The sequence below is a fragment of the Rhineura floridana genome, chromosome 4 (genome assembly GCF_030035675.1).
Source record: "Rhineura floridana isolate rRhiFlo1 chromosome 4, rRhiFlo1.hap2, whole genome shotgun sequence".
NCBI classification, from domain to species: domain Eukaryota; kingdom Metazoa; phylum Chordata; class Lepidosauria; order Squamata; family Rhineuridae; genus Rhineura; species Rhineura floridana.
The window spans coordinates 112,629,734-112,656,231 of record NC_084483.1 but is presented as its reverse complement, the minus strand read 5'-3'; the positions used below and the strand labels follow the sequence as shown (position 1 = coordinate 112,656,231).

Below are 26,498 nucleotides of genomic sequence, written 5' to 3'. Positions count from 1 at the left end.
AGGATAGATGGTTTATTGCCTGCTAAGTTATTCCTCCCCCGCCCCTGTCTGCCTCCTAGATCTCCAATTTTGGCAATATCATTCAATGGCTTGTGAATCTGATTGTTAGAAATGTGTTCAGTGCACAGCCATAGCATATTTCAACACATTTCCCAGATTACTTGCAAAGTGATTGGGGTGAGAGTAGCTATTCCATCATATTACATCAAGAAAGGGGAAAATGCTGCATTTCGAAGAGTAGTTAGAAATCCTTCTAATTCACTTACCTGCCATACATGGGACCACATAGAAAGAGGGTTCACCCTGCCCACGTCTCCTCAAACGAGTGAGGAGAGCAAAACCATTCATCAGATCACCACACTGCCAGTGAACCTGAAGAACCAATGGATCCAGATAACCCTGCCCCAGGATTGGAGATCCCCACTCTAGGTTCCTGGATGGCTTTCAGATCCCCTTATCTCCCCCAGGGCCACAGGAGCAGAGGGGACAGTAAACCAGGCAAGAGCGTCAAGGCAATTGCTTAAGTGAAGCTTGTAGGGAGGAGGGGAAGTGCATGGAAGCACCTGCTCAGATTAGGGCTTTGTTGACAGCAAGGAAAGGGATGCAGCCTCCAGCTCCTATGCTTCCAGTCCGAGCTGCTTCATTGCAGGGAGTGGGATGGACAGCTGGATTCACACAAAACAGTTCTTCCAAGATAGAAGTGTACAGGTTAGCTTTTAGATTCGGTCTTAGTCCGATAACAGGTGTAACTGGGATCACTGCTCACCAGTCAGGGGCCCATATCTTCATATGCGACATATTTGTTCAAACAAATGTAGAAATATACTTACTAAGATTTGTTGCTACTTAATAGTGTTAAAAAGTGCTCATTTTGTGTGCATGTGCCTGTGGAAAAGGAAGCAGATGGCAGAAACGCATATAGACATATTGCACCTGACACGTTGCATAGAGAAGTAGAGAGGGAGAATAGATTATTACTTTTGATTGTTTCATAGTTCAGATCTAATCTCCTCCATTGTTCTCTAATGTAAATAAATTGAAGCAGGATCACAAACCTTGTTGAAAAAGTAAGAAGGTTCCTGAAATCAGGTTGAGGCTAAGAAAGAGAAAAACAAAGACTGACAGATGCTCAAAGTCAAATTACTTACTTTGGGTTTCCAGTGCTTGGCTTCTTCCTCCGGAATATGCTGAGGAATGTGTTGGACCTACAAGGTGTCTTTCCATCCCCAACATGCATACGCACCACATCTGAAGTGGTGAAGGCACTGCGGACATTCCTCTCAGGCTTGGCAATGATGATGTACATTTTGGGAGTGAACATGCACCCTAAGGCTACTGTCACACTCAGGCTCACTGCAAAGCAAGTAGTGATGATCTTGTAATTGCTCCCGAAGTAAATAGGTACAAAGGCCAGCCAGATGATACACGTTGTGTACATAGTGAAGGCAATGTACTTAGCTTCATTGAAATTGGCGGGCACGTTGCGAGTTTTGAAGGCATAGTAAGTGCAACTCATGATAAGGAGTCCATTGTAGCCCACAGGGGCAACCACACCTAAGTTGCTGGTGTTGCAGATCAGGAAGACTTCCTTGATGCTGGGATAGGAAAGGATGGGGAAAGGGGGTTCCATGATGATCAGGGTAATCACCAACGTCAGCTGCACACTGATCAAGATGGAGGCAATGACTACTTGGGCCCAAGCACTCATGAAGCGTGGTTTGCGGGTGCAAATTTTTTTCTTGCTGCCTGCCAGGATGCGTGCAATGCGATTGGTTTTGGTGACAAGGGCAGAGTAGCACATGGCAGAAGAAAGCCCCACAAGGAGGCGTTGGAGGTAGCACGAAGTGACAGTGGGCTTAGCAATAAGGGTAAAGGGACAGATATAGCCAAGGAAGATCCCAGCAAGTATAATGTAGCAGAGCTCCCGACTAGAGGATTTGACAACAGGGGTGTCCCTGTAGAGTGCAAATATAAGTGTAACAAACATGGTGACCAGGATACCCAGGCAAGAGAAGACCACAGCCACAATGGATTCTATGTCACTCCACTGTAGATATTTTACAGGGATGGGTTCACAGCCTGCAGGATACAGAAAAGAAATACAGTTATATAAGTTTTAAAATGTAGCTAGATGAAAAACATTTTTAAGAACCTACAGAGATACCCACCCTTAAAGAGTGGGTGGACAAGGTGTACAGTCTCGCATTTACATCAGAATGAACGAACTACATACATTCAAGTGACTGCAGAAAAACTCCTCATTATATTTATATAGAAAGATGGGAGCCTTTTGTTAATTTTGGGGAAAGGAACTCTGAATTAAGTGTTATTTATTTATTTCTAAAATCTATACCTATAAGCTTCAACATTCCCAGGGGGGCTTACAAGTAGAATAATGATTGATAATGTATAGTTTATATCTGGAAACATATATATATTTCAGAAACTGGATGTGGGAATTCTTTCACTCTACACAAACACTAAATTCTGTATATATATTAGAGAGAGAGAGAGATTAGAACATTTTGACTATTATTAAATAAAGCTGGATAATAAAAGCAACAATGACAATAGTCATTTTTCTTTTAAATTTTCTTTTAACAAACTATGTGTCATTTCTTCTTCTATCTGGTAATATGTAGCATTTAGGGCATGATCCAGCATGATAATTTTAGAACTTGGCAATGTGGTGTGACCTACAGAGCCAGAGTGTAATATCTACTGTATTTTATTAATTTAAAAAGTAGCTACATTTTTGTTCTCTTAGCATGCTCATGCTAACTGGCCAATGTCATGTGCTAACATATTTGAGTAGCTAGTCTTTATTTTAAAAGTGTAGGCATGAGTATGTACAGTAATGTCTGTATACTTATATGTGCCTGCTGAGCACAAGAAAAAGGTAAAAGAGTTTCCAAGAAATGTATGGGTTGGATGCCTTAAAAGGTTCTTTGTGATATAAATTTTACTCCCTCACAATGTTCCAATAGACTCAATGCTACTATAGTCAAGCATAATGGTACATGTATACCACCTGCTATTTTAGCTATTCTTTAAAAATACACAACAGCTCCAAGCTTTTGGAACAGAGCAGTTGTACAACCTTGAGCCGATGACCAGAGATAATGGGGAATCTAAAAACAACTATAACAAAGAAGTGGATGAAACCTGTTGGCATAGCAGCCCATCTGAGTAGATTAAAGCTGCCACATTATAGGCAGATATATCCAGGGGGGGTTGTTCAAAGCACCTTTCAAGTTTGATTTTTTTAAACAAAGGGAATGTCTACAACGATTTGATTTTCTGCCAGAATTAGATGCGGTGAGCAGGCATGGTCACTCCTTGAGGGTACCTAAAGCCTGCCAAATTTCAACTGCAGTGGTTCTCCTTTATCAGGAGACTTTACTGTTTGAGGATGGGTACAATAGGGATCATGTAGGTGAGGGAGAAATTTGAGAGAAATGTCACTTCCCAAGAAGGACCCTCTTACCCCAAGGACATTGGTGAGGGAGGGCTTCTGCCCCCCACCATAGATTTTTGGGGATAATGCTTCTTCTTCCTGGGTGAGAGAGATTTCTCCATTGACTTGTACATGAGAAGACCCAGATCAAGGTGAAAAACAGACAGTTTTAAATCCTTCCCTTACTGTGATTGGAGTGCACTGGGAAAATAATTCCCTGTGACTGTTGGAAAGATCTGTCAGTTACAATGAAAGATCTCTGCACCCCTCACCTCTCAAACTCTGGGTCTTTTTCCTCACTCTGCTTGGTTTTGTTTCTCGGGGTGGGTGGATGAGGAGTCTGTGGGGTTTGTTTTACAGGCAATGCCGCAGAGCAGCCTAGAAGCTTAGGGAATCCCTGATCTGACTCAATTGCCTTGTTAATGGTGTGTTCCAACTAAACAGTGTGACTTATGAGTACCTTCCAGGAATCACCCTGATTCACTTCATAATTTGAGGTACACACAGAGCCAGTGCAGAGCCCTAGTATATAAACAGCTTGATGATGGAAAAGACAATTCCTCAGGAATCCAGGTCCCAAGCCATGTAGGGCTTTGAAGATAAGTACCTGCATTTCAAATGAGAGATGGATGAACTAGCCTAAGTCTGTTCTAAGTCAGTTTTCAAGGTGCTCAGTCATAGGTCTTTTCCTGGCCCGTTTTTTCCCAAAGAATGCACTAAAAAATCATATGTAAATAGCTTGCATTCTGTATACATTTTTCCCATGAAACATGCATTTTTCAGTGTTTCAACTCAAGTTGTATACATTTTAACATAAAACTTACATTTTTGTGGACACTTTTTTGAATGGACCCTGCATTGCAAAATCTAGACAAAGGTATAATTCGACTGATAGCTGTGTTGCAATCCACAAGCTGGTTTGGAAACAGTAAATCCGGTCAGTCTGCTGTGAAAAGTGTACTGAACAAATTACTCCTCCATCCTTACTTCAGACTGTGTTTGGACATGGAATGGTAGCCAGTGAAGCTTTTAAGCACTTCTAAGTAACCGTGGCGGGGAGAGAGAGAGGAAGGGAGCCTATTGAAAGGCTATACGTCACTGCTAGAGCACATGTTCTGCACACAGAAGGCCCAGGTAGGGCTGTGAAGAACTCCTTCATGAAACCCTGGAGAAGCACTGCCAGTCAATGTCAACAAAACTGAGCTCAATGGTCCAATGGTCTGGCACACACATACTACCTTTTGTTAGTGTCATGGCATTCTCACTTTGTTATCTATGCACACTCTCACTCTTGATTGTTATAAGTGAGAAAATGGTATGAAAAGAGATTGTGCTCACCTGTCAGTTTTTCATTGGGCCACCATCCTAGTTCACAAGCGTTGCATGTGAACTCATCTTGCACAAATTCATTTTCCTTGCAAGCTGTGCAGATCCAGCAGCAGCTCACTTCTCCCTTCCTTATAACCTGTAATCATCATCATCATCATCAAATTAAACATTTATAAAAATCTACCTATCTATTTATGTAACAAAATATCAGTACTTTCCAACACTTTTCTTCCCCCCCTCCCCCAGAAATAAACCCTGAAACTACAATGGATACAAATTCAATGTGTCATGTCATGTCACATGGTTTGCATGCAGATTGATCCCAACTTCAGTCCTTGGCATCACCAGAAAAAATAATCTATTATAGCAGGCCGGGAGGCGGGCAGGGTAGAGGTGATATCTTTGTCATAGCAGCCCTCCATGTAAATATTGAGCTAAATCAGGGATGGGGAAACTATCCCCCCCCCCAAAAAAAAAATTGTTGGATTCTACTAACCTTTAAAACTGGAGTGTTTTATTCTCCCCCCTTTAATGGACCTTTTTGCTCTTGCAAGCTAACTTTATACATGCATTTGATTCTCATGATCTCCCCTTGTCCCCATGCCAAATGAGCATGGCAGATGGTGAATTGCTAGATACAAATGGAGTTGGCAGGTAGAGATTTTGTTTGCGGTTCAAAATTGCCTATGAGGTGGGAGAATAGTGCATGCTAATCTTCACCTAAGGATACCGCTGTTACATTTTACACCTTGCTATTATGCTGGGTATTGATTTTGTTCTGTAATATTTACATCACATAAACATAATATGGCCTGCCCTTTGAAAGTCAATTTAGCAAGAAACAAAAGTTCTGATTATACAACTCAGGTTAGATTTTGTAGGCAAGATCAATAAGCTTTTCATGTATCCAAAGGTGGAGGTGACAAACATTTGTTAGAAGTTCAAAGAGATGATGCTAGTGAAAGAAATAGGGTCAGAGTGGCAGGTTGCCACATAGGAAACGAACTGAAACTTGGATCCAGACGTTCCTTCCAACAGTGGAATGGGGGAGATGACTTTTGCCAGTTCTCCTTCAGCCCCCTGCTCCCTCCAAAGATATGCTCTGGGGGGTTGGGGCACCTTGTGGGACAGTGAGGAGGGGCTTCAGTGGGAGGGGAAGCAGCAAAAAATTGCCTCCCCCACTTCCACCAGTGGAAACCCTCTGCTGGATCAAAAGCCTTCTGTGGACAAAAGTTGTCCTTCAGTTTGTGGACAGATAAGATTGGATACAACCTAATGTATTTTAGGGAGCTTGCAGAAATTGATGAAAGTAGTTCCAAACTGGAAGACGGAGAAACAGTACTTCCAGCAAAGAGGTGCTGACCAACAGCTGTATTTGAAACTACTACTGACATATGTTAGGGAGAATGCTAGTTGTGCTAGTGGCACTGATCCTGCTAAACATGCCGCACCATATCTGGGCTTAGTCTCAGTTTCTGTGTGGTGTGTGTGTCCAGTACACTGATTCAGCACATGAAACACTAGAGTTATCCAACTCTGCCTGGAGATGCCAGGCATTGAACCTGGGAACTTTTGCATGCAAAAAGTACGTGTTCAATCACTGAGTTACGACCCTTTGTCAGCAAAAAATGATAGTAATAAAAATATTTGAACACTTGGCTCTTGGTAGCAGATTTTGTAAAGATATGCAGATTTATTTTGTAGATTTTATTCTAAGCACAGAATTTTGTTTTCTTTTTTTTTAAAAAAAAAACCCTTTATGTGATGGAGAATTTATCCTTTCTTTTGTCTGGCACTCAGTCCTAAGGAAGGTCTGGTATTCATCTCATGTCTAACAATTCCCCACCCCTACCCCTCCATAGAGAATACTCAGAGGAGCAAGAGCTGGCAAAATACCTTAATTTGACCTTTCAAACAGGGGTCACTACACACTGACCGGACCATTCCGCTTTTGTTCATCTGAATCCTGTGATCATCTATATTCAACACCCCTTCATGCCAGGTCCCAATATGAACATAGTCGTAACGGTTAGATTCTATCTGCTGCAGGTTCATGATGTCATACCTGGGAAACAAGAACAGAGTATGGTAATAACAAATTAAACATTTCTAGTCTGATTAACATCTCTCCTTTCCCACTCAGATTCCAAATGGAAGACGCCCTCCAAATGACTTCTTTGGCTTATGTTCCTTATGTGAAATCAAGACATTGGAACTGACTATTTTGGCCACTGCTTCCCTTTAAAAATGTAAATGTACTGCCTTCAAGTCGATTCCAACTTATGGTGACCCTATGAATAGGGTTTTCATGAGGCTGAGAGGCAGTGACTGGCCCAAGGTCACCCAGTGAGCTTCAGGGCTATGTGGGGATTCGAACCTTGGTCTCCCATGTCGTAGTCCAACACCTTAACCACTACACCACACTGGCTCTCATGCTGCTTCCCTTTAGTTTGTCAGAATGAACTTAGGGCAATGAAATCACTGGCTGGTCACGAGAGCTAGCCCAGCCCTAAAGATAAACTAGGCAACTGCTTGAGTACCAAAATTCCAAGGCTTCTGCCTGTGTTATGTAAATCTCTTGGAAAGAGAACCACTTCCTGTTGGTACTTTTCTCAGGTTCTTTTCAGTGCATGTTTATTCTTGAAATGGGAATTCCATGCTATGCCAGTGATGGTGCTTAGGAGTCTGGGGCAGTGTTTAATCCAAGTTAACTAAGTTCAGCAATACTGAGTTATTGAAATCAGAAATGGACCTTAGAAAATAATATCCTGGACAACTCTTGATTGTGTGTATGATTTTAATTTTCTTAAGACAGAAAAAAAGCTTGCTGGTTATTTCTATTATTTCTATTGTTGTTGTTGCCACTTTTCCACATAAATGTGCCCAAAGTGGCTCACAACACAAGAATAGGAATGCAAATGAAAACCAGCATTACAATAAACCATCTCTAGTACCAATTCATTTCAAAACACAATATAGCAATTCAAACAAACCACAGTTCATTTCAATAATATAAACATTTTAAATTCATTACAAAATCTACAGTGTCAGTCATTAAAACACAATATCAGTTGATGTTATTTATCAGTTTGTTTATACTGGGAGGTTTCTGACTTACGTATTTTAACAATATCTGAACGGGAAGAGTAAGGAAGAACTGCCACAGAGTTGTCACCAGAGACTTAAGCACTCCTGTAGCCTCCCATCAGTTAGCCATGAATGTGGTTCTCCAGCACTGGAGAAGGGGTATTAATTTTGTCAGTCTGCAACTGTAATTATAGTATGCAACAATCAGTCACCAAAATCCCATTGGCCCTTTCAATTGCACCTCCATTCCCCAGTTTGAATGGGGCAAACCCAGGTTTAAAGAAGTGGTTTTGTCATTGATAAAAGGTATGTGATAAGCTTGACCATTCAGGGATTATTTGCTTTTCTCTTCTAGAGGTCCTTCCCTCAGTAAACAGTAGGCTAGTCCTTTTCATTCTTGATCTGCCATATGAGCCGCCTGTTTCTGTTAAACCTGTGGAGGCCCAACCTGTATTCTGCTTCACTTAAGGAGGTTTCTTATGATGTGTTCTGAGAATCCTTCACATAAATTAATCACATGGTTGCATTTAATAATTGATGAAAGGCAGCTTTGCAACCATGTCATGAACACTGAACAATTCAGGTGGAAAACCTGCTGTTCCTCTGCTCAAGGGAAGTAGGCTATGCTTGCACGAGACGAATACAAAGGCAGCACATGTATGCTTCCAAAGGCTTTCAACCCTTTGCCCACAACCTTGCTCACCACATACTAGCACTAGATTGTAGGAGCCTTGGGGTGCCACTGTACTATGCCACTTCCCCCCCCCGGAGAGAAAAGGGATTGTGCAAAAGAGACGACTGTCAGCAGTAATTTCAAGATGGGGGAAAAAGAAGTGGGAGCGAACAGAGCAGAGTGAAGGGAGGAGGAGGAGGAATCGCCACTGAGTCTAGACAGACAAGCTGGCTGTTGAGATAGAGAAGAAAAGATGGTTGTGGGTGGCAGGCAGATGAGTGTTTTGATCGCAAGTCAGAGAGAAGAGAAAAGTGCAGCTAGAAACTATTTACTGTATTTTGTGTAGAAATTGCAAAGAGTCAAGCTTCTCTCTGGGCAGCTGCTTTGTCTAATTGATTGGTGGTTTTAGACTAAGGCAAAGGCATTCCCCCCCCCCTTGAGTCAACTGTACTGAGGGCTGGGAACAAGAAAAGCCAGACAGGTGTTTGTGCCCTGAATAGTAATGAGCTACTGGCAAGTGAAATGGATTCTGAACAGCAGAAGGACAATGTCCACATCTTTTTCTCCCCCTGAAGCTGAAACAAGGTGACTCCTGTCTAACACTTTCACGAATCAATTGTGAATTGTATTTTGGGAAGAGTTCAAGCCCAAAGGTTTCAAGGGCATCTTATTTCAGTTTCAGTAAGCTAAGGAATATAGCTTAAATATAGCTCAGGTATTTTTTTTCTGGGGTTTTCCAGATTTGTTAAATGGTTTACAATGGGGCTACTGAGATAAGAGGGAATGTGGGAAACTATAGCTTGTGCAAACCATAGCTAGCCATCAAACCCAACTAAATCCTGGTTTGTTAACGAATGGTGGTTTATGTTACGAAATGAGGCAGTGCTCTCTGTTAAAAGCTGCAGACTGTGTGTAGAGGAGAAAGGGAGGGAGGAACACTGGCATGACCACTTACGCATTGCCAAAAAAAGAAGAAATACATCACTAAAAGAAACAGGGAAACAGGACACAGAGTTGCATAAAATTTACATTGGCTAATTTATGTACTCTGCATTCAGACAGCACTTTATTCCTTTTTCCTGACATTTCCTTACCTGATAATTTCTGCATTCTGTTTGATTTTTCACACCACATAAAAGCCACTTCAGAAAATCTAGTAGAAGTTTAGTGTTCATTTCCATGTTAATTGATTCCAGAAAAAAATCCTTTTGCAACCCCATTAACCCAATGAATTGTGGGAGTAAAATGACGAAATCTGGGGCAGTATACCATCATACAGTTCCTTCCTGCTATTTTCATGGGGAAATCATGGGGGAACAGAAGTGTGTATGTGTGGAAAGGATGGGTGAGTAGCTAAATGTCCAATGACGTTCATTGTTGTGTCACACCACGCCCACTGGTGTGAATGAAATTTAGCACAACATGGCAGTATATTGATCAAAAAGCTGCAGTTCCTTAACGCAGCAGGTACTGCAGTGTGAAAGGAATGTTAGAAATCTGGACCCTTAATGTAGTGGCAAATTCAGAAGTGCAGGTCCCTTCATGATAGTCACAGCCATGTCCTTCCCTCTTTTTTTGCTGCTTGTTAATGCCTCCTCCCGCAACAACAGACGTCCTTAGGAGTTAATAAGCACAAAAAGAGGAGAGTGTTAGCTACTGAAAATAGTCTTCTCAGTGGCCATCTCACCTCCTATTGGCTCCAATCAGCAGGAAAGGAAAAAGGAGCATGTTAGAAGACTCTTCTCAGTGGCTAACACATTCCCTTCATGCTGATTGGCTCATAGAATGCTGGAGACATGGAGACCCTACTGAGACCTTGCTCCCCAAAAAGTAAGGGGTCTAAGACCCACTGAGACCCTGGATGACTAAACCACCGATCGGGACAGAAGCGCTACCGTTATAATGAGAAAAACTAATGTAATAAACCCCATATCTGAATGCATCCATTGATAGATCCAAGTTTAGAAAGAATTACTTTAAAGAGAAACACAAAGCATCCCACCATAGCTAGGGAGACTAAGACCTGTGTAACTGTTTAGTCTGCTGTCCAGGCGCTAACTGCTAATGGGCAACTCCAAAGTCCTTGCTCTCTTTTCTTATGGTTCTCGATCTCCAAACTGGACCTGGACTGGAAAGCCCTTCAAATAGAAGATAACTTCAAATAGAGGACTGACTTTGGTAAAGTAAGGCACATCCTGGGCAGCACACAAACCTGATGCACATTCTCATGGCAACAACCATTGTTTGTTACGTCAGAATGTAGCCTTACAGCACAATCCTATCCATGCCCTATTGAATTCAATGGGGCTTACTCCGAGGTAAGTGGATATAGCAGCCTTAATATCAGGCCTTCTGTCAACTGAGCTCAATTCTACTGTTCTGTTTTGAGCACATCAGGCACACCACAGCTGGCAATTAAACCAGTCTAGAATTTAAAATGTGTTTTGCTGAAGTCCAGATAGATGGCCGTTCAACCTGTGGTCTTGCGTCTGTACATAAAATGAGGCTATTTATCATGCTCCGCTAGGTGCTCAAAAGCCTTTCACTTCTGGCAAACCCTAGTTATATAAACATCATTTATCTTTTCCAGAAGACAGTTATCTTTTGGGAAAAGAACATTAAATTAGCCTGGTATGATCTGCCAGTGAAGGATGCAGGGCTATTTATTTCTCACCGTAAGAATTTTTCCTTTCAATATTTGTTCTAGATCCTCACTATGACTGACACCAGCCCACAAGATCTATAACGGTATCTTCACTTAATCTTTCTTAAGGACATTGGTTGGGATCCAAATGAGTATATGAAGTATTCTGCAAGGCATTGAGTGTTATTTTGGTCCTTTTCTAAACGCAGCTCCTCACAGCCCTCCTAGCTGCTTCTGAAGATTGGGGGAACCTCCAGAGTGGGGTTCATTGTGATACAAAAGGATGATGTTGGAAAGAAAGTTGACAGCATTTTGTCTCCTGCAATTTGAAGTGCTTTCTGCTCACAAAACTGAGCTGTTTGCCACCTATAGTGTATAGCAATGGAAAGGGGGCATATCTCAGGGGTAGAGCATCTGCCTCGCATGCAGAAGGTCCTGGGTTCAATCCCCAGTATCCCCAGGCGGTGCTGTGGATGTCTCCTGTCTGAAACCCTGCAGATCCACTTCCAGTTAGTGCCATTAGTACTGAGCTAGATGGGCCAACGGTCTGACTCAGTATAAGGCAGCTTCCTCAGTTCCTGTGTTGTATTCATATGCCTTGAACCACTGCACTCAGGCTTCTGCACGTATATTCAGAATGGCTGAGGAAGGACTTGCATAAAACGGTGCGCTCTCTCTCTTCCCCCCCCCCCCCGTCTGTCTGTCCAGTTCCTCCATTTCAGAAAATGGATGGTGCTGGCCAACTGTGTTGAGGAGTTTCAGAAAGTTGGATTTCGGTCTTCCTGTTGAACGATTTTGTTAAAGGGCCAGAATGAGTGACTAGGTCGTCCTCTGATGAAACACAGCCAGGCAGTTCTAATATTCTTAAAGGCTTTTAATTTCTTCACAGTGCCCTGTGCAAGACTGTCATCCAACCAGACTGGAGCCCTTTCCTGGCACCTTTGTTCCCCTTCTACTTCAAATACAGATTGTTTTACACCTGTCTTGAAAATAAGTCCCACCATTTCAGTGGAACTGAGCATGATTCCACACAGGTTTCTTTGTTTTCACTCATGGCTGACCACATCATTTCTGAAAGCCATTTGTATGCCTGAAAGTTAGGGATGGAAAGATCTGTCAATTTTCTGATGTTAAATTCAGTTCTCTACATTTCTGCAGCAATCTCCAATTTGTTTTAAAAAAAATCCTCATGAAAATTCTCCACCATTTTAGTGCAAATTTCTCCAAATAAACACATTTTTGTAGGCAATTTTGACAAAGGGACACATTTTTGCAAGCCATTTCTCATCACATCATGCCTTTTTGCATGTTATTTTCACTCATATTCATTTTGATACACACTTTCCCCTAATATATGCATTTTTGTAAATATTGTTTAGTTGGTGAACTGCATCCCAAAATTCTAATAAATGCGAATTTCGAAGGTTGGCTGTGTTTCAGTTCTCATATTGTTTCAGAAAGTGCAAATTTGATACATTCTGCTTGAAATGTGAACTGAATCAAAATTCTCACTCATTCCTACTGAAAGCAAGACATACATGTCTGGGAGCCTCAATTAATCCCATATCTCTGGGATGTGTTTTTGGACATGAAAACATCTTTGAAAGATTACAGAATAGCTGTGAATGATCCATGGTGAAAACAGCCTTCTTTTCTGAAACAATATATCTTGGTGTTGCTGTTGTGTGCAGTGTGTATTTTAAAACTTGTACACTTCAAAAAATATACATATATATATTATGGATGTTTATGTGTCCTGTCATAGCCCCCTGAATGCTTCCCACCACAAGAAAGTAAATGTAGGATGTATACAGAAACTGACAAAATCCCTTTTGGGTTCTTAATTTATTCAGTGTGGTCCCTTCAGACACGAGTCTTTATAAATTTCACCCTTATTTCCCATCAAGACAAGCTACTCTGAGTCAAAACTGAAGAGAATGAGGACTGTGTGACCAGCAAACTGCTTTTTATTTGGGGTTGCAGGCTCACATAGTTTTACAGTCAGTCTAGAGGTCACACTCATTTATGTATTCTTATTTGAAATGGCAGCCATGGAGAGAGGTTGGCATACTTTGGTAGCTCTGCAGACAAAACAACTCAAAAGTTTCAGGGTACTGACTGAATAGCATGTATATGATATATCCAGTTATCAATGAAAATATTTTCCTGTTTCTGATGAACTCACTTAGTCTGTTGTATCCAATGGTAGCTTTGCCTTAGCTCAGGGATGCTAATCTTTTTTGGGGGTTGGGGGTCTGAGGGACGCATTGATGGTCAGTCACTTGTCTGAAGGCCACACACCAGCAGTGGACATGGCCAATGTAAACATGTATATACATGCATACATACACCCATCGCGCATGCTCATTCACCATACATACAGTAAACATAAACAGGTAAGTACACACAGCGGCTATGGAGGTATACAGCATTCTCTTTATCTTGCTCTTTCTCACTCACATATGCATGCAGTTCACTCATACATACACTCTTACACATGAATACACATGCAGTTGCACACATGCATATATATATGAGGGGGAGCGCATTTCAAGCCCTCCCCACTACAGTACTAGCATAGGGGGTGGGTTGAAACGCTGTCTTTTACATTGCACAGACCATTATGTGAACAGGAAAATAAAATATTCTCCCCAGCCCCACTCCAGTACTGCTGCCTTTTACTCTTAAAGAGCAGGCAGGGTTTTTTATCTCTTATCTTTTAGAATGATATAAGATACTCTGCCTGCTCTTTAGAGAGGAATTCTAGTGTATGACTTTTTATTGGAAAGATATACATAGTTTTTGCTATCAATCAAGGCAACACAACCTACCCAATGCAATGAAAATTAGGTAATCATAATTTAAGTTGGCCACATTTTTCTAGAGTGGCCTTTGCCAACCTAGAGGCAGCCAGACGCTTTGAACTACAACTCCCACAAGCCCCAGCAAACATGCTGGTTAGGACTGATGGGAGTCATAGTCCAAAATATTTGGCAGGCACCAGGTTGGAAAATGCTGGGCTAGAGTACTGTGCATCCTACATGAATTGTGTTTTACAGTAGAACTGCCGTTCATATCATTGATATGATATGCACAGTATGCAAAAAATAAAAATGTTTATATAATCTGACAGTCTGTGGAGTTTATTTATCGTACAGGACCGGAGCGAGTATGTAAATGTACTTAAAGTGAAGCACTACTTTCTTTCCACTTATCAATGCATGTACTGCATTGCAATTGTCATATACGGGCATAACTGATGTAAATAACGCATTTCTTGGATGAAACAGATTATCTAGATCCATACCAATTGGGTTTCAGGACTGGACATGGAACTGAAACAGCATTGGTCGCTCTGGTAGATGATATGAGGAGGGCATTGGATAGGGGAGAATTCACCTTCCTTGTCCTCCTAGATCTCTCAGCAGCTTTTGATACCGTCGACCACGGTATCCTTTTAGGACGCCTGGAGAGTTTGGGATTGGGAGGCACGGTTTTACGGTGGTTCCATTCCTTTCTCTCCGATAGGCGTCAACAGGTAGCATTGGGTGATGAGGTTTCAGACCCTTGGCCTCTCAATTGTGGTGTGCCACAGGGTTCTATCCTCTCTCCCATGCTATTTAACATCTATGTAAAGCCGCTGGGAGTGATCATCAGGAGATTTGGGCTGCAGTGCCACCAATATGCGGATGACACTCAGCTCTATCTCTCATTCAAAACTTCACCGGAGAGGGCTGTGGAGACCGTATCCAAGTGCCTGGAATCCGTGAGTGGATGGATGGGCAGGAACAGGCTGAAGCTGAACCCTGACAAGACCGAGGTACTACTTGTGGGAGACAAGGGAAGGTTGGGAGATGTTGACCTGGTGTTTGGCAGGATGAGGCTGCCCCTACAGGACCAGGTCCGTAGCCTTGGGGTCATTCTTGATTCCAAGCTGTCCATGGAGGCTCAGATTTCGGCCGTGAGCCGGGCAGCTTGGTATCAGTTACACCTTATACGTAGGCTACAACCCTACCTCCCTGTTCAACAGCTCCCACTCGTAATACATGCCCTGGTCACCTCTCGATTGGACTACTGTAATGTGCTCTACGTGGGGTTACCCTTGAAAATGACCCGGAAATTGCAACTTATACAGAATGCAGCGGCGCACTTACTTACCAACAGCCGCCGCCGTTATCACATTACGCCGGTGTTATTTGATCTACACTGGCTGCCGGTTGTTTTCCGGGCCCGATTCAAGGTGTTGGTATTAGCCTTTAAAACCCTGTACGGTTTCGGCCCAGTCTACCTGAAAGAGCGCCTCCACCGCCACCAATTATGCCGCCCGACCAGATCAGCCACGCAAGGCCTTCTCTCAATCCCACCAACCAAAACAGCTAGGTTGGTGGGTACTAGGGAGAGGGCTTTTTCTGTGGTGGCCCCCACTCTCTGGAACTCCCTCCTGTTTGATCTCCGACATGCCCCTTTCCTGGATGTATTCCGCAAGGCCCTGAAGACGTGGCTATTTCAACAGGCCTTTGAGATCTTTGGGATGGGTTAATCTCTATGATTTTGTCATCTATTATATGCTGTATATGTAAATGTTTTTATAAATGTACTGATGACTGTCCAGTATTTTATTTATTGAGATTAATGTGACTGCATTTGATACTATTGTATTTTATCCCATTTTAATGTACGTCGCCTAGAGTGGCTATCTGCCAGATAGGCGACACACAAATTAAATATTATTATTATTATTATTATTTATAACTAAAATAAACATAAAATAAAATAAAATAAACCCTTTAAGAAAAAGGGTAAGCTTACCTTTAATGTCAGCTGGCAGATGCGAAATGGATGAACAAAAATTTTCATGTATTGTAGGAAAGATGAAGGAGAGGGCATATCTTCTATTTCATAAGTCGAGTCATCAAGGGCTAGACGCTTTCTTGCTGGCAATTTGGATGGACTACTTGAAGTAGGAATAGGGCTTGGGGCTGATGTCGATGCTAGAGATGGACTTTCAGTGAATGTTGATGGTCTGGGAGATTGACTGGGTGCTGCTGCTGGCCTTTTGAGAAAGTAGATGTCTAAGGAGGTTTGAACTGTAGCTCTTTTCTTTTCCCTGTAGATTTCTTTGTAACAGGCATAAGCCCCTGAAATGTTAGCATTGACTTTGGAACTTCTTTCAAAGTCCCTATCATGCTTTTCAAAAAGAGCCATGGCGCTATCAAGATGATGGAAAGCTTCTAAGAGAATTTTTCAAGTTAGGCCTTCAGGCTGTTCTATGGTCTCATCCTCATCCCACACATTTTCTTCGTCTCTCTCCTCTTCAAGTTCCAGAAGATCTTAATTGCTGAAGGGTTCAGTATGGGACGCCAGAAGTTTAGCAACATCTTCTGCCTCCACTTCCAGCTCTAACTGCTTTGCCATCTCTATAATATTTTCAGTAACATTAGCTACAGGATCTTCAAAGCCTTCGACATCATCAGCTAACTGTGGGCATAATTTTTTCCAGGCCCATTTCATTGTTGTTTCCTTTATGTCATTCGAAGCATCTCTTACAGTTTTGATGCAATCCAAGATGTCGTAGCTTTTCTAGAATTTCTTTAGGACTTCTTGCCCTGTCCCCTCTCCATTGTCTATTGCTGCAATACACTTACTGAATGTTCTTTTCAAGTAGTTCAACTTGAAGGTGGCTATGACACATTGATCCATGGGCTGCAGGAGTGAGGTGGTATTTGGTGGTAGGAATTCCACTCGAATGTTAGGGTTCAGCTCATCTAACATTTGAGGGTGGCCAGGAGCATTGTCTACAAGGAGCAAAATGTTAAAAGGGATATTGTTGTCCTTGCAATAGGCTTTCACCTCTGGTACAAAGCAGGTGTCAAACCAATCTTTGAAAACGGCTGCAGTCACCCATGCTTTTCTATTAGACCTCCAATGCACTGGAAGTCTAGTTTTAACGTAGTTCTTCAAAGCTCTAGGGTTTTGCCAATGATAAATTAGCATAGGCTTTAGCTTTAAGGTACCAGAGGCATTGCCACCTAACAGAAGGGTTATTCTTTCTTTAGCTGGCTTGTAGCCTGGCATTGTTTTCTCCTCTCTTGCGATGAAGGTTCTTGCAGGCATCTTTTTCTAGAACAGCCCAGTCTCATCCACATTAAAAATTTGATCCTTGGAGTAGCCTCCCTCTTCAATAATTTTGACAAGGTCACGTGGATAGCTTTCTGCAGCCTCAGTATCTGCAGGAGCTGCCTCTCCTTGCACTTTGATGTTATGTAGGTTAGACCTCTTCTTGAACCTATCAAACCATCTACGGCTTGCAACAAATTCAGCATCCTTCGCTGCCTCACCTTTCTTAGCCTTCAGGTCATTGAATAGGCTTAAGGCCTTATTTTGAATCATTGCCTGGCTTACAGGAACCTGGCGTGCAGTCTGATTTTCTATCCAAACTATTAAGAGTCTCTCCATGTCTGCAACAACGCTATCCCTTTTTCTAATTGTTGTGTTAACTGGAGTAGCACTCTTAACTTCCGCAAGAATTTTTTCTTTACTGTTCATGACCGTGTTAACTGTAGTTTGAGTGAAGCCTAGCCTTCGGCCTATCTCAGCTTGAGAAACACCTTCATCTGACAGTTTAATCATTTTAAGCTTCATATCTAAGGTGATAGATTTACGACTTTTCTTTGTATCTGCCATTATGTACAGTACTGTGATACTGTACTACTGTACTGAACTGCACTGCACTGTACTGTACTGTACTGTACTGTATGAAATTGTGAAGCCAAGCAATTGAAGGCAAGGGAAAACAATACCAATACCAAGAGGCACCCCCCCCCCACACACACACACGCTATTGGGAGTCACAAGCCAGCAGTGGCAAAAGCCAGAACTAATGATGGGCAGAGACAGAGAGAAAAGTATTCTGGATTAATTAATTCAGAATAAAGACTGCCCTGCTTCAATTTTCACTAGGGTAAAATTCCTAATCCTATGCAAGTCTACTTAGAAGTAGGACCCACAGATGATATTTTAAAATTACAATACTGTAGACCAATACAATACTGTAGACCAAAGAAGTGAACACAATTGTGTTTTTTTCTCAACTGGGGGGGGGAGTCATAAAACTAGATTTTTTTATTTTTTTGTATCAATCAATTAAAGCAGGAAAGGAAGATGGTGTTGGAATGTATGAAGTTCAACTCCAACTTGTTGGGTTGAGGCTGCATGGGGTTAATAAGGGTAGCTAGAGAGAACTAGACCTCTTGCTGGTTGAGGCTATACCTATCTCTTTGATACTGCCATCTCTTCCCTTCCTGCTACACTGATAAGCAACAGGATGTTTGATCTCAGTTCCTTCCCGCCTCTCTCTGTGTTCTCTTTCTCTCAAGAGGGGAGCAGACATCTTCTCTTTGTCTCTCCTCTCAACCAGGATGAGGGCGAGTACTGGGACCAGTGCTCGTTGCTCCAGCATAGCTAGAAGCTAGTTATAGAACTCTTTCCTATCAAGCATGTACTTCCAGAATAAAGTAGTTGTTTCTTATTTTAAAGCTTAAAGTCTCTGTCTGACTAATTTGCAGGGAAGGTAGAATCTTAGCAAAGATTCAAACACACACACACAGCTCGCTCAATCCTCTCCATTCCGCAGCACTACTCAACTTTGCTACACATTTCAACAGAGAGAAATTCCAACATGGGCGACAATGGAGAGGTATAAAATGGGACAATGGAGAGGTAAAAATGAAATCAGGGTGATCTAAAGAGCACGAGGTGCCCCCCCCACACACACACTGCCGCCACCGACCTAGCCGGGGCAGGCAGAGCTCCGATCGCTGTTAAGTACAGTAGTAAAGAACTTAAATATACTGTAAAGAGTACTGTACTTAAATGAGAACCTTCAGGTCAGGAGTCTCTCAGATCGCTCTGATCACTAGGTCAGGAGTTGCTCAGATCGCTCTGATCGCTACGGGGAGACGATGCTTCGCAACGCATGAGGCACGTGGAACGCAAGTTCCTGCGTTCCATCAGTGTCCGTAAGTGCGAACCATGCGTACATTAAGTGGGGTATGGTGGAGGATGGAGCATGTCCGTATTCGTGAGGGTCCGTAAAATGAAGGTACGTAAAGCAGGGTATTCCTGTAATTAGTTCTATAAAAGAAGTCAATTGTGAAAACTATCAGCAATTAACACAAAATGTTTTTAATATGTATTTTTATATTTTATTTTCTTCCTGCTGTGATACCCATTAAATGAGTGGAATATGTGTAGAAATATGGTCAGACAATGTGGGCAGCCTTAGCTATTTCACCAATAAAGATAATCAAAATTTTTAAGAATTCTGTTTATAAAAATAAGATATTCTTTGTGAGTAAAATTATATAAAGGTTTACTCAGGTTTGCCCCCTATTTATTAATTAAGTCTGACTCCACCAGAGGCGTCTTGCACAAGCGGTGTTTGTTTACTTGTTTTTATAGAAAAAGCATTACAAAATGCCTCTTTGTTACCATTTTGTTTTATTATGCTGGAGTGGTTAAGCACAATGTGTGAACTGAAGGTTAATAGCATAGCATAGTATTTTCAGCTTGCTGATCCTTACATCTCTATACATGTAATTAACATTAAAAACATTCTTTGAAAAGAGGTAAGAAAAAGAATGATTTCTTTCTCTCAAACTCTTTGCATGCTATATAGTTTTGCGTTTGCCTTAGAATCTGTGCTAGGCCTTCTTTATCGGTCCCTGTTACCTTCATAAGGGGAAATAAACCTAATGCACATTTCTTCTGTCTATTGAGATGGTGGTTGGCTAAATCTCTTCTTAAACTGGTTGATTCACATGCTGTGCAGATACTATATAGCAGGGGTGTGGGGAACCTTTGGCCCTTGAGATGTTGTTGAACTATAATTAATCTCTGACCATTGGCCGTGCTGGCTGGGGCTGATGGAAGCTGGAGTCATACATGGGGAGTGGGGGGGGCAAAGTTCTCCATCCCTACTTTAAAGTGTTAAAAATATAGCCTTGTTGCTTAAATCTTACAAGCTGTGATCAATGAGGCAAGATGTAATAGTGCCTTACCTTCCAGGGGCATCTCCATTTTCATCAATCCGAACTTCCTCTCCTGAAACTCCGATGAATGAAGAATTTAGGAGAAAATCCAAGAGTTTGCTTCCATCAATTGGTTTCATGGCATCACACAGTCCAATATGTCCTGGGCAAAGGGCATGATGCATGTTTTGTAGGCCATGGGCCATAGCGTATATGGCATTGATAACAAATCCCATTTTACTGTCCTGGACATAGTTTTCTTCTAAACTTTCATTGCCTATAACCAGAAGACATCCATATTAATCCCAATGTAAATTAAAGTCACCACATAGGATGAAATGTAAATGAGGGAGGTGTGTGATCCATTGGGCTAACATACAAGTAAAAGTGTTTCAAATGGAGATGTCAGAACTTTTTTTTACATTATGAACAAATAAGGTTAATTTAAAACATTAATTAATCAATGTCTTCTGTCATGACTGTAGAGATTAAACTGTCCCAAGGCTATTCACACTGTGTTATTGATTTGGGTTGTGATGATCATGGTGGTGTTATTGACTGCAGTACAACCTTTAATGTTTTTTTTTTACAAAGCTGTTTTTTTCCTAGCTATTAATAGCAACAACTTGAGTGGGGGTGATGTAAAACATGAGCTGATATTCACAGATAAGGAAACTTGTATCTGAGCTGCTTCAAATGATAGAAGATAGAACAATAGATCTGGAATGTCAGGTATGGGGAACCTTTGGCCCTTCAGATGTTGCTGAACTTCAATTCCCATAATCCTTGGCCATTGGCCATGCTTGCTGGGGCTGATGGGAGTTGTAATTCAGCAACATCTGGAGGGCCCATGGTTCTCAACACCTGGACTTCGCTTGCCCCCTCCATGGGAAGCTCGGAGGGTGGCAACACAAGAATGAGCATTTTCAGTGGTTGGCCCTCACTTGTGGAATGCTCTGTCCTGGGAGGCACACCTGCCGCCATCTTTATCTATTTTTAGGTGCCAGGCAAAGACTTCCCTCTTTACCCAGGCTTTTGGTCCTTAATGTGTGGAGCGTTAGCTATCATTGGCCTCTTTTAGTAGGGTGGGACCTAGAGACCTGTCCTTTATTTTGTACTGATGTGTTTTTAAGGTTTTTGATTGATTGATTGCTCTTGTTTTTAACTGGTCTTAATGTATTGATGTATTGTATTTTATAGATTGTTTTTGTTTTCACTGGTTTTAAGGTAAGTCATTTGGGTCACTTTGGTGAGAAAAGCAACTAATAAATATAGTTCTTCTTCTTCATCATTATCTAGTCGAACCCCCCTTTTCAGTGCAGGATCTGCAATGTAGGATGCATCCTTGATGGGTGATCATCCAAGTTCTGCTTAAATTCTTCAAATGAAAGAGAGCCCACCCCTTCCTGAATCAGTATGCTCCACAGATAAACAGCTGCTACCATAAGGAAGTTTCTCTTAATATTTAGCTGAAATCTGTTTCCCTGCATAAGAACATAAGAAGAGTCCTGCTGGATCAGGCCCAAGGCCCATCTTTTCTAACACATTGTTCTCACAGTGGCCAACCAGATGCCCATAAGAAGCCCATGCAATTTCCACCCATCAGTTCTAGTCTTGTCCTCAGGGGAAACAGAGAACTGCTCCATCCTCTTCAGATCTTATTCTGTTCTCTGTGCTTGATACTGATCTTTGTGGTTGAGGGCATAAAGATGCAGAGCAGGGCTGGACAACATGTCGGACTCCCAACTCCTATCAGTCCCAGACAGACTAGCCAATGCTAAGGGATGGTAAGAGTTGTAGACCAGCAACATCTGGAGGCCACAGGGTCCCCAACCTGATCTATTTGTCAGGCCTATTTGTTGCAATGATATGAACAGCACAGTGAAAGCATATCTGTGCTAGGCTCAGTCTGTTGCTCATATCTTACTATATTATATTTTTGTAAGTGTCACGCTACCTGTGAATGCTTCTGTGCAGGCACATGATGCTTACAGGTGAGGAGGGCAACGAGAGGCAAACCTTGGCTGCAATGGTGCAGCAAGGAGGAAAAGGCAGCAACAATGATGAGAGGGGTGACAGGGGAGGCCTAGCTAGCCGGGGCCTAGTGAGCAAGTGAGTCAGCAGCAGCAGCAAGGCCATAAAGCAAGTAGGGAGTGGTGGGGTCGAGGTTTGAAGACCTGTGGAAAGGGAGGGGGGTTTGGAGACCCTTGGAGGGTGTGGAGGAGGTTTGGAGATCTGTGGAGGGTATGGACTACATTTGGAGACTTGTGTGGGTAGGTTTAGAGACCATTGGAGGAAATGGGGAGAGGTTTGGAGACCCTGTAGGGTGGGGGAGCTTAGAGACCCTTGGAGATTAAAGGGGAGATTTGGACCCATGGGGGTAGGTTTGGAGACCCTTGGAGGGGGTGGGGGGAAGTTTGAGGACCTTTGGAGGAGCAGGGTGGGAGCTTTGGCAACCAGTGTGCGCATAGGGGGGCTCTGGTGACCTATGTGTGGTGTGGTTGAGGTGGGGCTCATGAGGGGGTGGGGGGATGGCTAGGGGCACCTGGCTGATGCAGTGGGGGAGTGGCAGGGGGCGGCATGGCAGAGGGGATGGAGAGATTTCTAGAGGGCACCTGGCAAAGGGAGTGTGGGGAGGCCTTGGGGATGCTGTAGGGTGGGGTGTAGGTGGGGTTGGCGAGTCAAGCAGCCCCTAGTAAAGGATAAAAATGAAATTCCCATTACTTCACTTCTGTATTCATTTGTTACCAAATTAATACATATTTTTATGATCAGTTAAAAAACAAACATGGATGTTGGTAGGGATTAACACTAGTACAAGTGATTTTCTCTTGAAACCCTATGTTGCTTTTAAAAACAAACAAACCATGAGTGCTCAATTCATTAATATATGCAATAATAAAGTGATACTCTCTTGAGAGTATCAGGCAACAAATCTAATTACATTAGAACTGAAGGGATTGTGTCAGCCATGGAGTACAGTCAAAAAATTTCAGATATGTTTAACCTATATAATGAAGCCTTTCTAGTGTAGATCACAGAATGTAGGTTGTGTATACACAACTTTATTTTTTATTATTTTTTTTTCAGATTTCTTACAATATCATAGATACAATATACACAATTATTTATATGTTTAACATGTCCATAGTATCTGATCATGCATACTCAACCCTCTAACAATCTTACTCCTAATTTATCCAAATCTTTCTGCAAATTGATACGGTGCTATGAGCCTTATTTATACATTCCTAAATTTCTTGTGGGCTCCATACTATGACAGGCAGTGGTTTTTACTACAGGTCAACTCCATGTTTCACATTACTTGATAATGAGGCATCACAGGAAACCCCTTCATCCATCCCTTTGCACTGTGACTCCTGGAGGTCCTAACTACCATTCACAAATGTGGGTGTATTTCTAGACTGTTTTGTAAGTCAGCTTGAGTTCCCCTTTCTGAAAAAAGTGACTAATAACAACAGCAACACTAACAACAACTTAAAAAAATGCCAGTTTTATGATAATATTATTAGTAGGCATTTTTCTACCTTGTGTCCATTCAAGCCCTATGCAATCTTTGGCTGTGTTCACATGTAACACTAAACCTTGGATTAACATGACATGCATAAGCTTGTTTAGCACAAGATGCACAAGGTCCCTCCCCTCCCCTCCCGGAGTTGGGATCTGCCATCATTTAGTTTCAGTTTCACAGAATCTCGGCTTGTCATTGTATACAAACTAGATATTGTGGTTTGAAGAGGGCTTGTTTTGAAACAATGTCTGGTTGAACACACAACAAGCTAAGATTCTGTGAAACTGAAGCTAAGTTCTGACAAAGTCCTCCCAGTCATGTGAGAGGAAGAGAAGAGAGGGAGAACTTTGCTCAGGCTTGGTTAGACTTACACTCATTGTGCTGAATCATGTTTTATCATGACATGTGTTTATTGTGTTTTTTATTTATTTATCTTGCATTTAGCCAAAGGCCATTGCAAATACAACATACATCACAAATACCAAAAAATACAACAAATACCACAAAATGCGATAAAATAAAATGAAGTCAGCCACCTTAAGACCCATGTTGAGCCTGGTGAGTAGAAATAAAACATTTTAAAATTTCAGGGTTTCTGATTTTGAATATAAATTGCGCGTAACTTTTTAGCTGCCAAGGCAAAGTTAGCTACGGCGATAGTCACGTGTTTAAAGTTATCATTTAGGAGCTCTACTACTAGCTCCTTAGGGCATTTAACCAAGGGGGAATGGATGAATTGGGCCAAAAATTTCTGTCTGGGGTCGGCATACAGTGGGCAATATAACAGGTAATGGATAATGTCCTCCACAATATTACACCCAAAAATACATTTCCATTCCTCGATAGGGATTCCCTTATACCTCCCTTCCAGGTAGGCCGAGGGCATTAATTGGTATCTAAGTTCCAGGAATGCTTTACGAAGAGAGGGATGGGTGAGTATCTCAAAATACGATGATCTAGTATGATTGAGTTTGAGTTGGGAATACCAAATAGAGAAGGGAGCTATTAAAATGTCTACCCAAACTTTCCTCGCTGCATGATTGAATACACAATTCCTAAGGGCTTGGGGGCTAAGGTTCAGTAGCTCACCCGTGGGGAGGTTATATTGCTCCAGCACTGCCTGGCTGGTATGCCCCCCCCTTCAACAGCTGTTCGGACCAGCAAAGTTTGGTGAGGGAATTGTCATCCATTTGATATATTCTCCTCCAATATCTGTGGGCTAGGTCTATTCTGGCCACAAGAGAGGGTAGCCCAAGTTCCACTCTGAGATGTGCGGCGGGGGGTTCCCGGCGGGAATCCTAGAATTTTCCTCATAAACTGGTTTTGTAAAGTTTCTATTTGTTGCTTAGCTGTGGCCCCCCAGAGTTCGGCCCTGTACAGTATGGTGGCAACTGTTTTGGCAACAAAGACCTTGAGCATCGGGGGAACCATTTGCCCCCCTCTAGCATAAAAATACCCTTTGAAGTTGTACTAAGGATCTCGCTCCCACCAGTTTGATGGCCTTTATGTGGGGGTTCCATGAGGAATTCTCGCTAAGGCAGATGCCCAGATATTTGAACATGCGAACTTGATCCAGCACATGGCCTTCAACTGACCAACTGGAAGCTGCCTTCTTGTTGTCAAAGATCAAGATCTTGGTTTTGGTGTGATTAATTGTCATAAGGTGCTCCTTGCAGTAGGCACCCAGGCGAGTGAGCATCCTTTTAAGGCCAATTTTATTTAAGGAAAGTAGGGCCAAGTCATCGGCGTATAACAATAAGGGAATCTTACGAGAGCCTATTGAGGGAGGAAAAAAGGACGGGGAAGCCATAGCAGGGATTATGTCATTTATGAAAACATTAAATAGAAAAGGAGCCAGGATGCATCCCTGCTTCACCCCTTTCCATACTCAAATAGCCCGAGAAAGCAAGCCCTGCAGGCCTAGGCGCACTTGTGACGTATTTCCCTGATGAAGAACTCAAATAAGATAGAGCAATCTTCTATCTATATTAGTCTGGGCCAGCTTTTGCCAAAGTAAGTCTCTGTCTATAGAATCAAAAGCAGAGGTGAAATCCACGAAGGCTACGTACAAACGTTTGTTGGGGCCTTTCGTGTGTTTCTGTATGAGGTGTTGCAGCACATATACCTGATCAATCGTGCTCCTGCCTCTCCTAAACCCTGCTTGCTCCTCATAGAGGATACAGTTGTTTGTCTCCCAATCCAGGAGCTTATTAAGAAGAAGCCTCCCACAGAGTTTGGAGGTGGTATCTAAAAGGCTAATTGGTCTATAGTTTCGGGGGTCCGAAAGATTGCCCTTCTTGTGGATAGGGACAATTATGCTAGAGCGCCAACCTGGGGGAATCTCTCCAGTAGCATTTATATGCGTGAATAGAGAGGCCAGAACCGGCGCCCACCAATTTGCATCAGTGAGGAATACCTTGAGGGGGATCATGTCCTCCCCCGGGGCCTTGCCCGGTTTAAGCTTGGAGATCAGATCTAGGATTTCCAAGGGCAACACCGGTGGCCAGGGTGGAAGATTGGAAATGTCTCCCAATGGCACCTGGGGGGGATTTCCATTGGGTCCAAAGATGTTAGAAAAATGGGAGACCCATGTGTCAGGGGAAATTGGTGAGTCTGTCCTATGTATGGCACTCATGACATGTGAAGTGGGCCTGTCTCACAGAGGTACTTAGAATCTTCCAACTGGAAGGGCATTCCCAATAGTATAAAGAGAGTCTGCTATGCAGAAGAGGTGTACACATGGCCAC

The 26,498-nt window shown here is 42.4% G+C and overlaps 1 protein-coding gene and 1 non-coding gene across 4 annotated transcripts in view; one reads left to right on the top strand and one right to left on the bottom strand.

Annotated features, from left to right (window-relative positions):
• GRM1 (glutamate metabotropic receptor 1) overlaps positions 1–26,498 on the bottom strand; it is a 312,878-nt gene that overhangs the window by 50,660 nt on the left and 235,720 nt on the right. For all 3 annotated transcript variants that reach the window (XM_061624053.1, XM_061624056.1, XM_061624055.1), the window contains exons 4-7: positions 20,250–20,496; positions 6,683–6,851; positions 4,796–4,922; positions 1,149–2,079 (exon numbers count right to left, since the gene is read on the bottom strand). In XM_061624053.1, the coding sequence (XP_061480037.1) occupies positions 1,149–2,079; positions 4,796–4,922; positions 6,683–6,851; positions 20,250–20,496 (1,474 nt within the window). The remainder of the gene's footprint in view (positions 1–1,148; positions 2,080–4,795; positions 4,923–6,682; positions 6,852–20,249; positions 20,497–26,498) is intronic.
• Positions 11,579–11,650, top strand: TRNAA-CGC (transfer RNA alanine (anticodon CGC)). The gene has a single exon. It is a non-coding gene; the product is annotated as a tRNA-Ala (tRNA).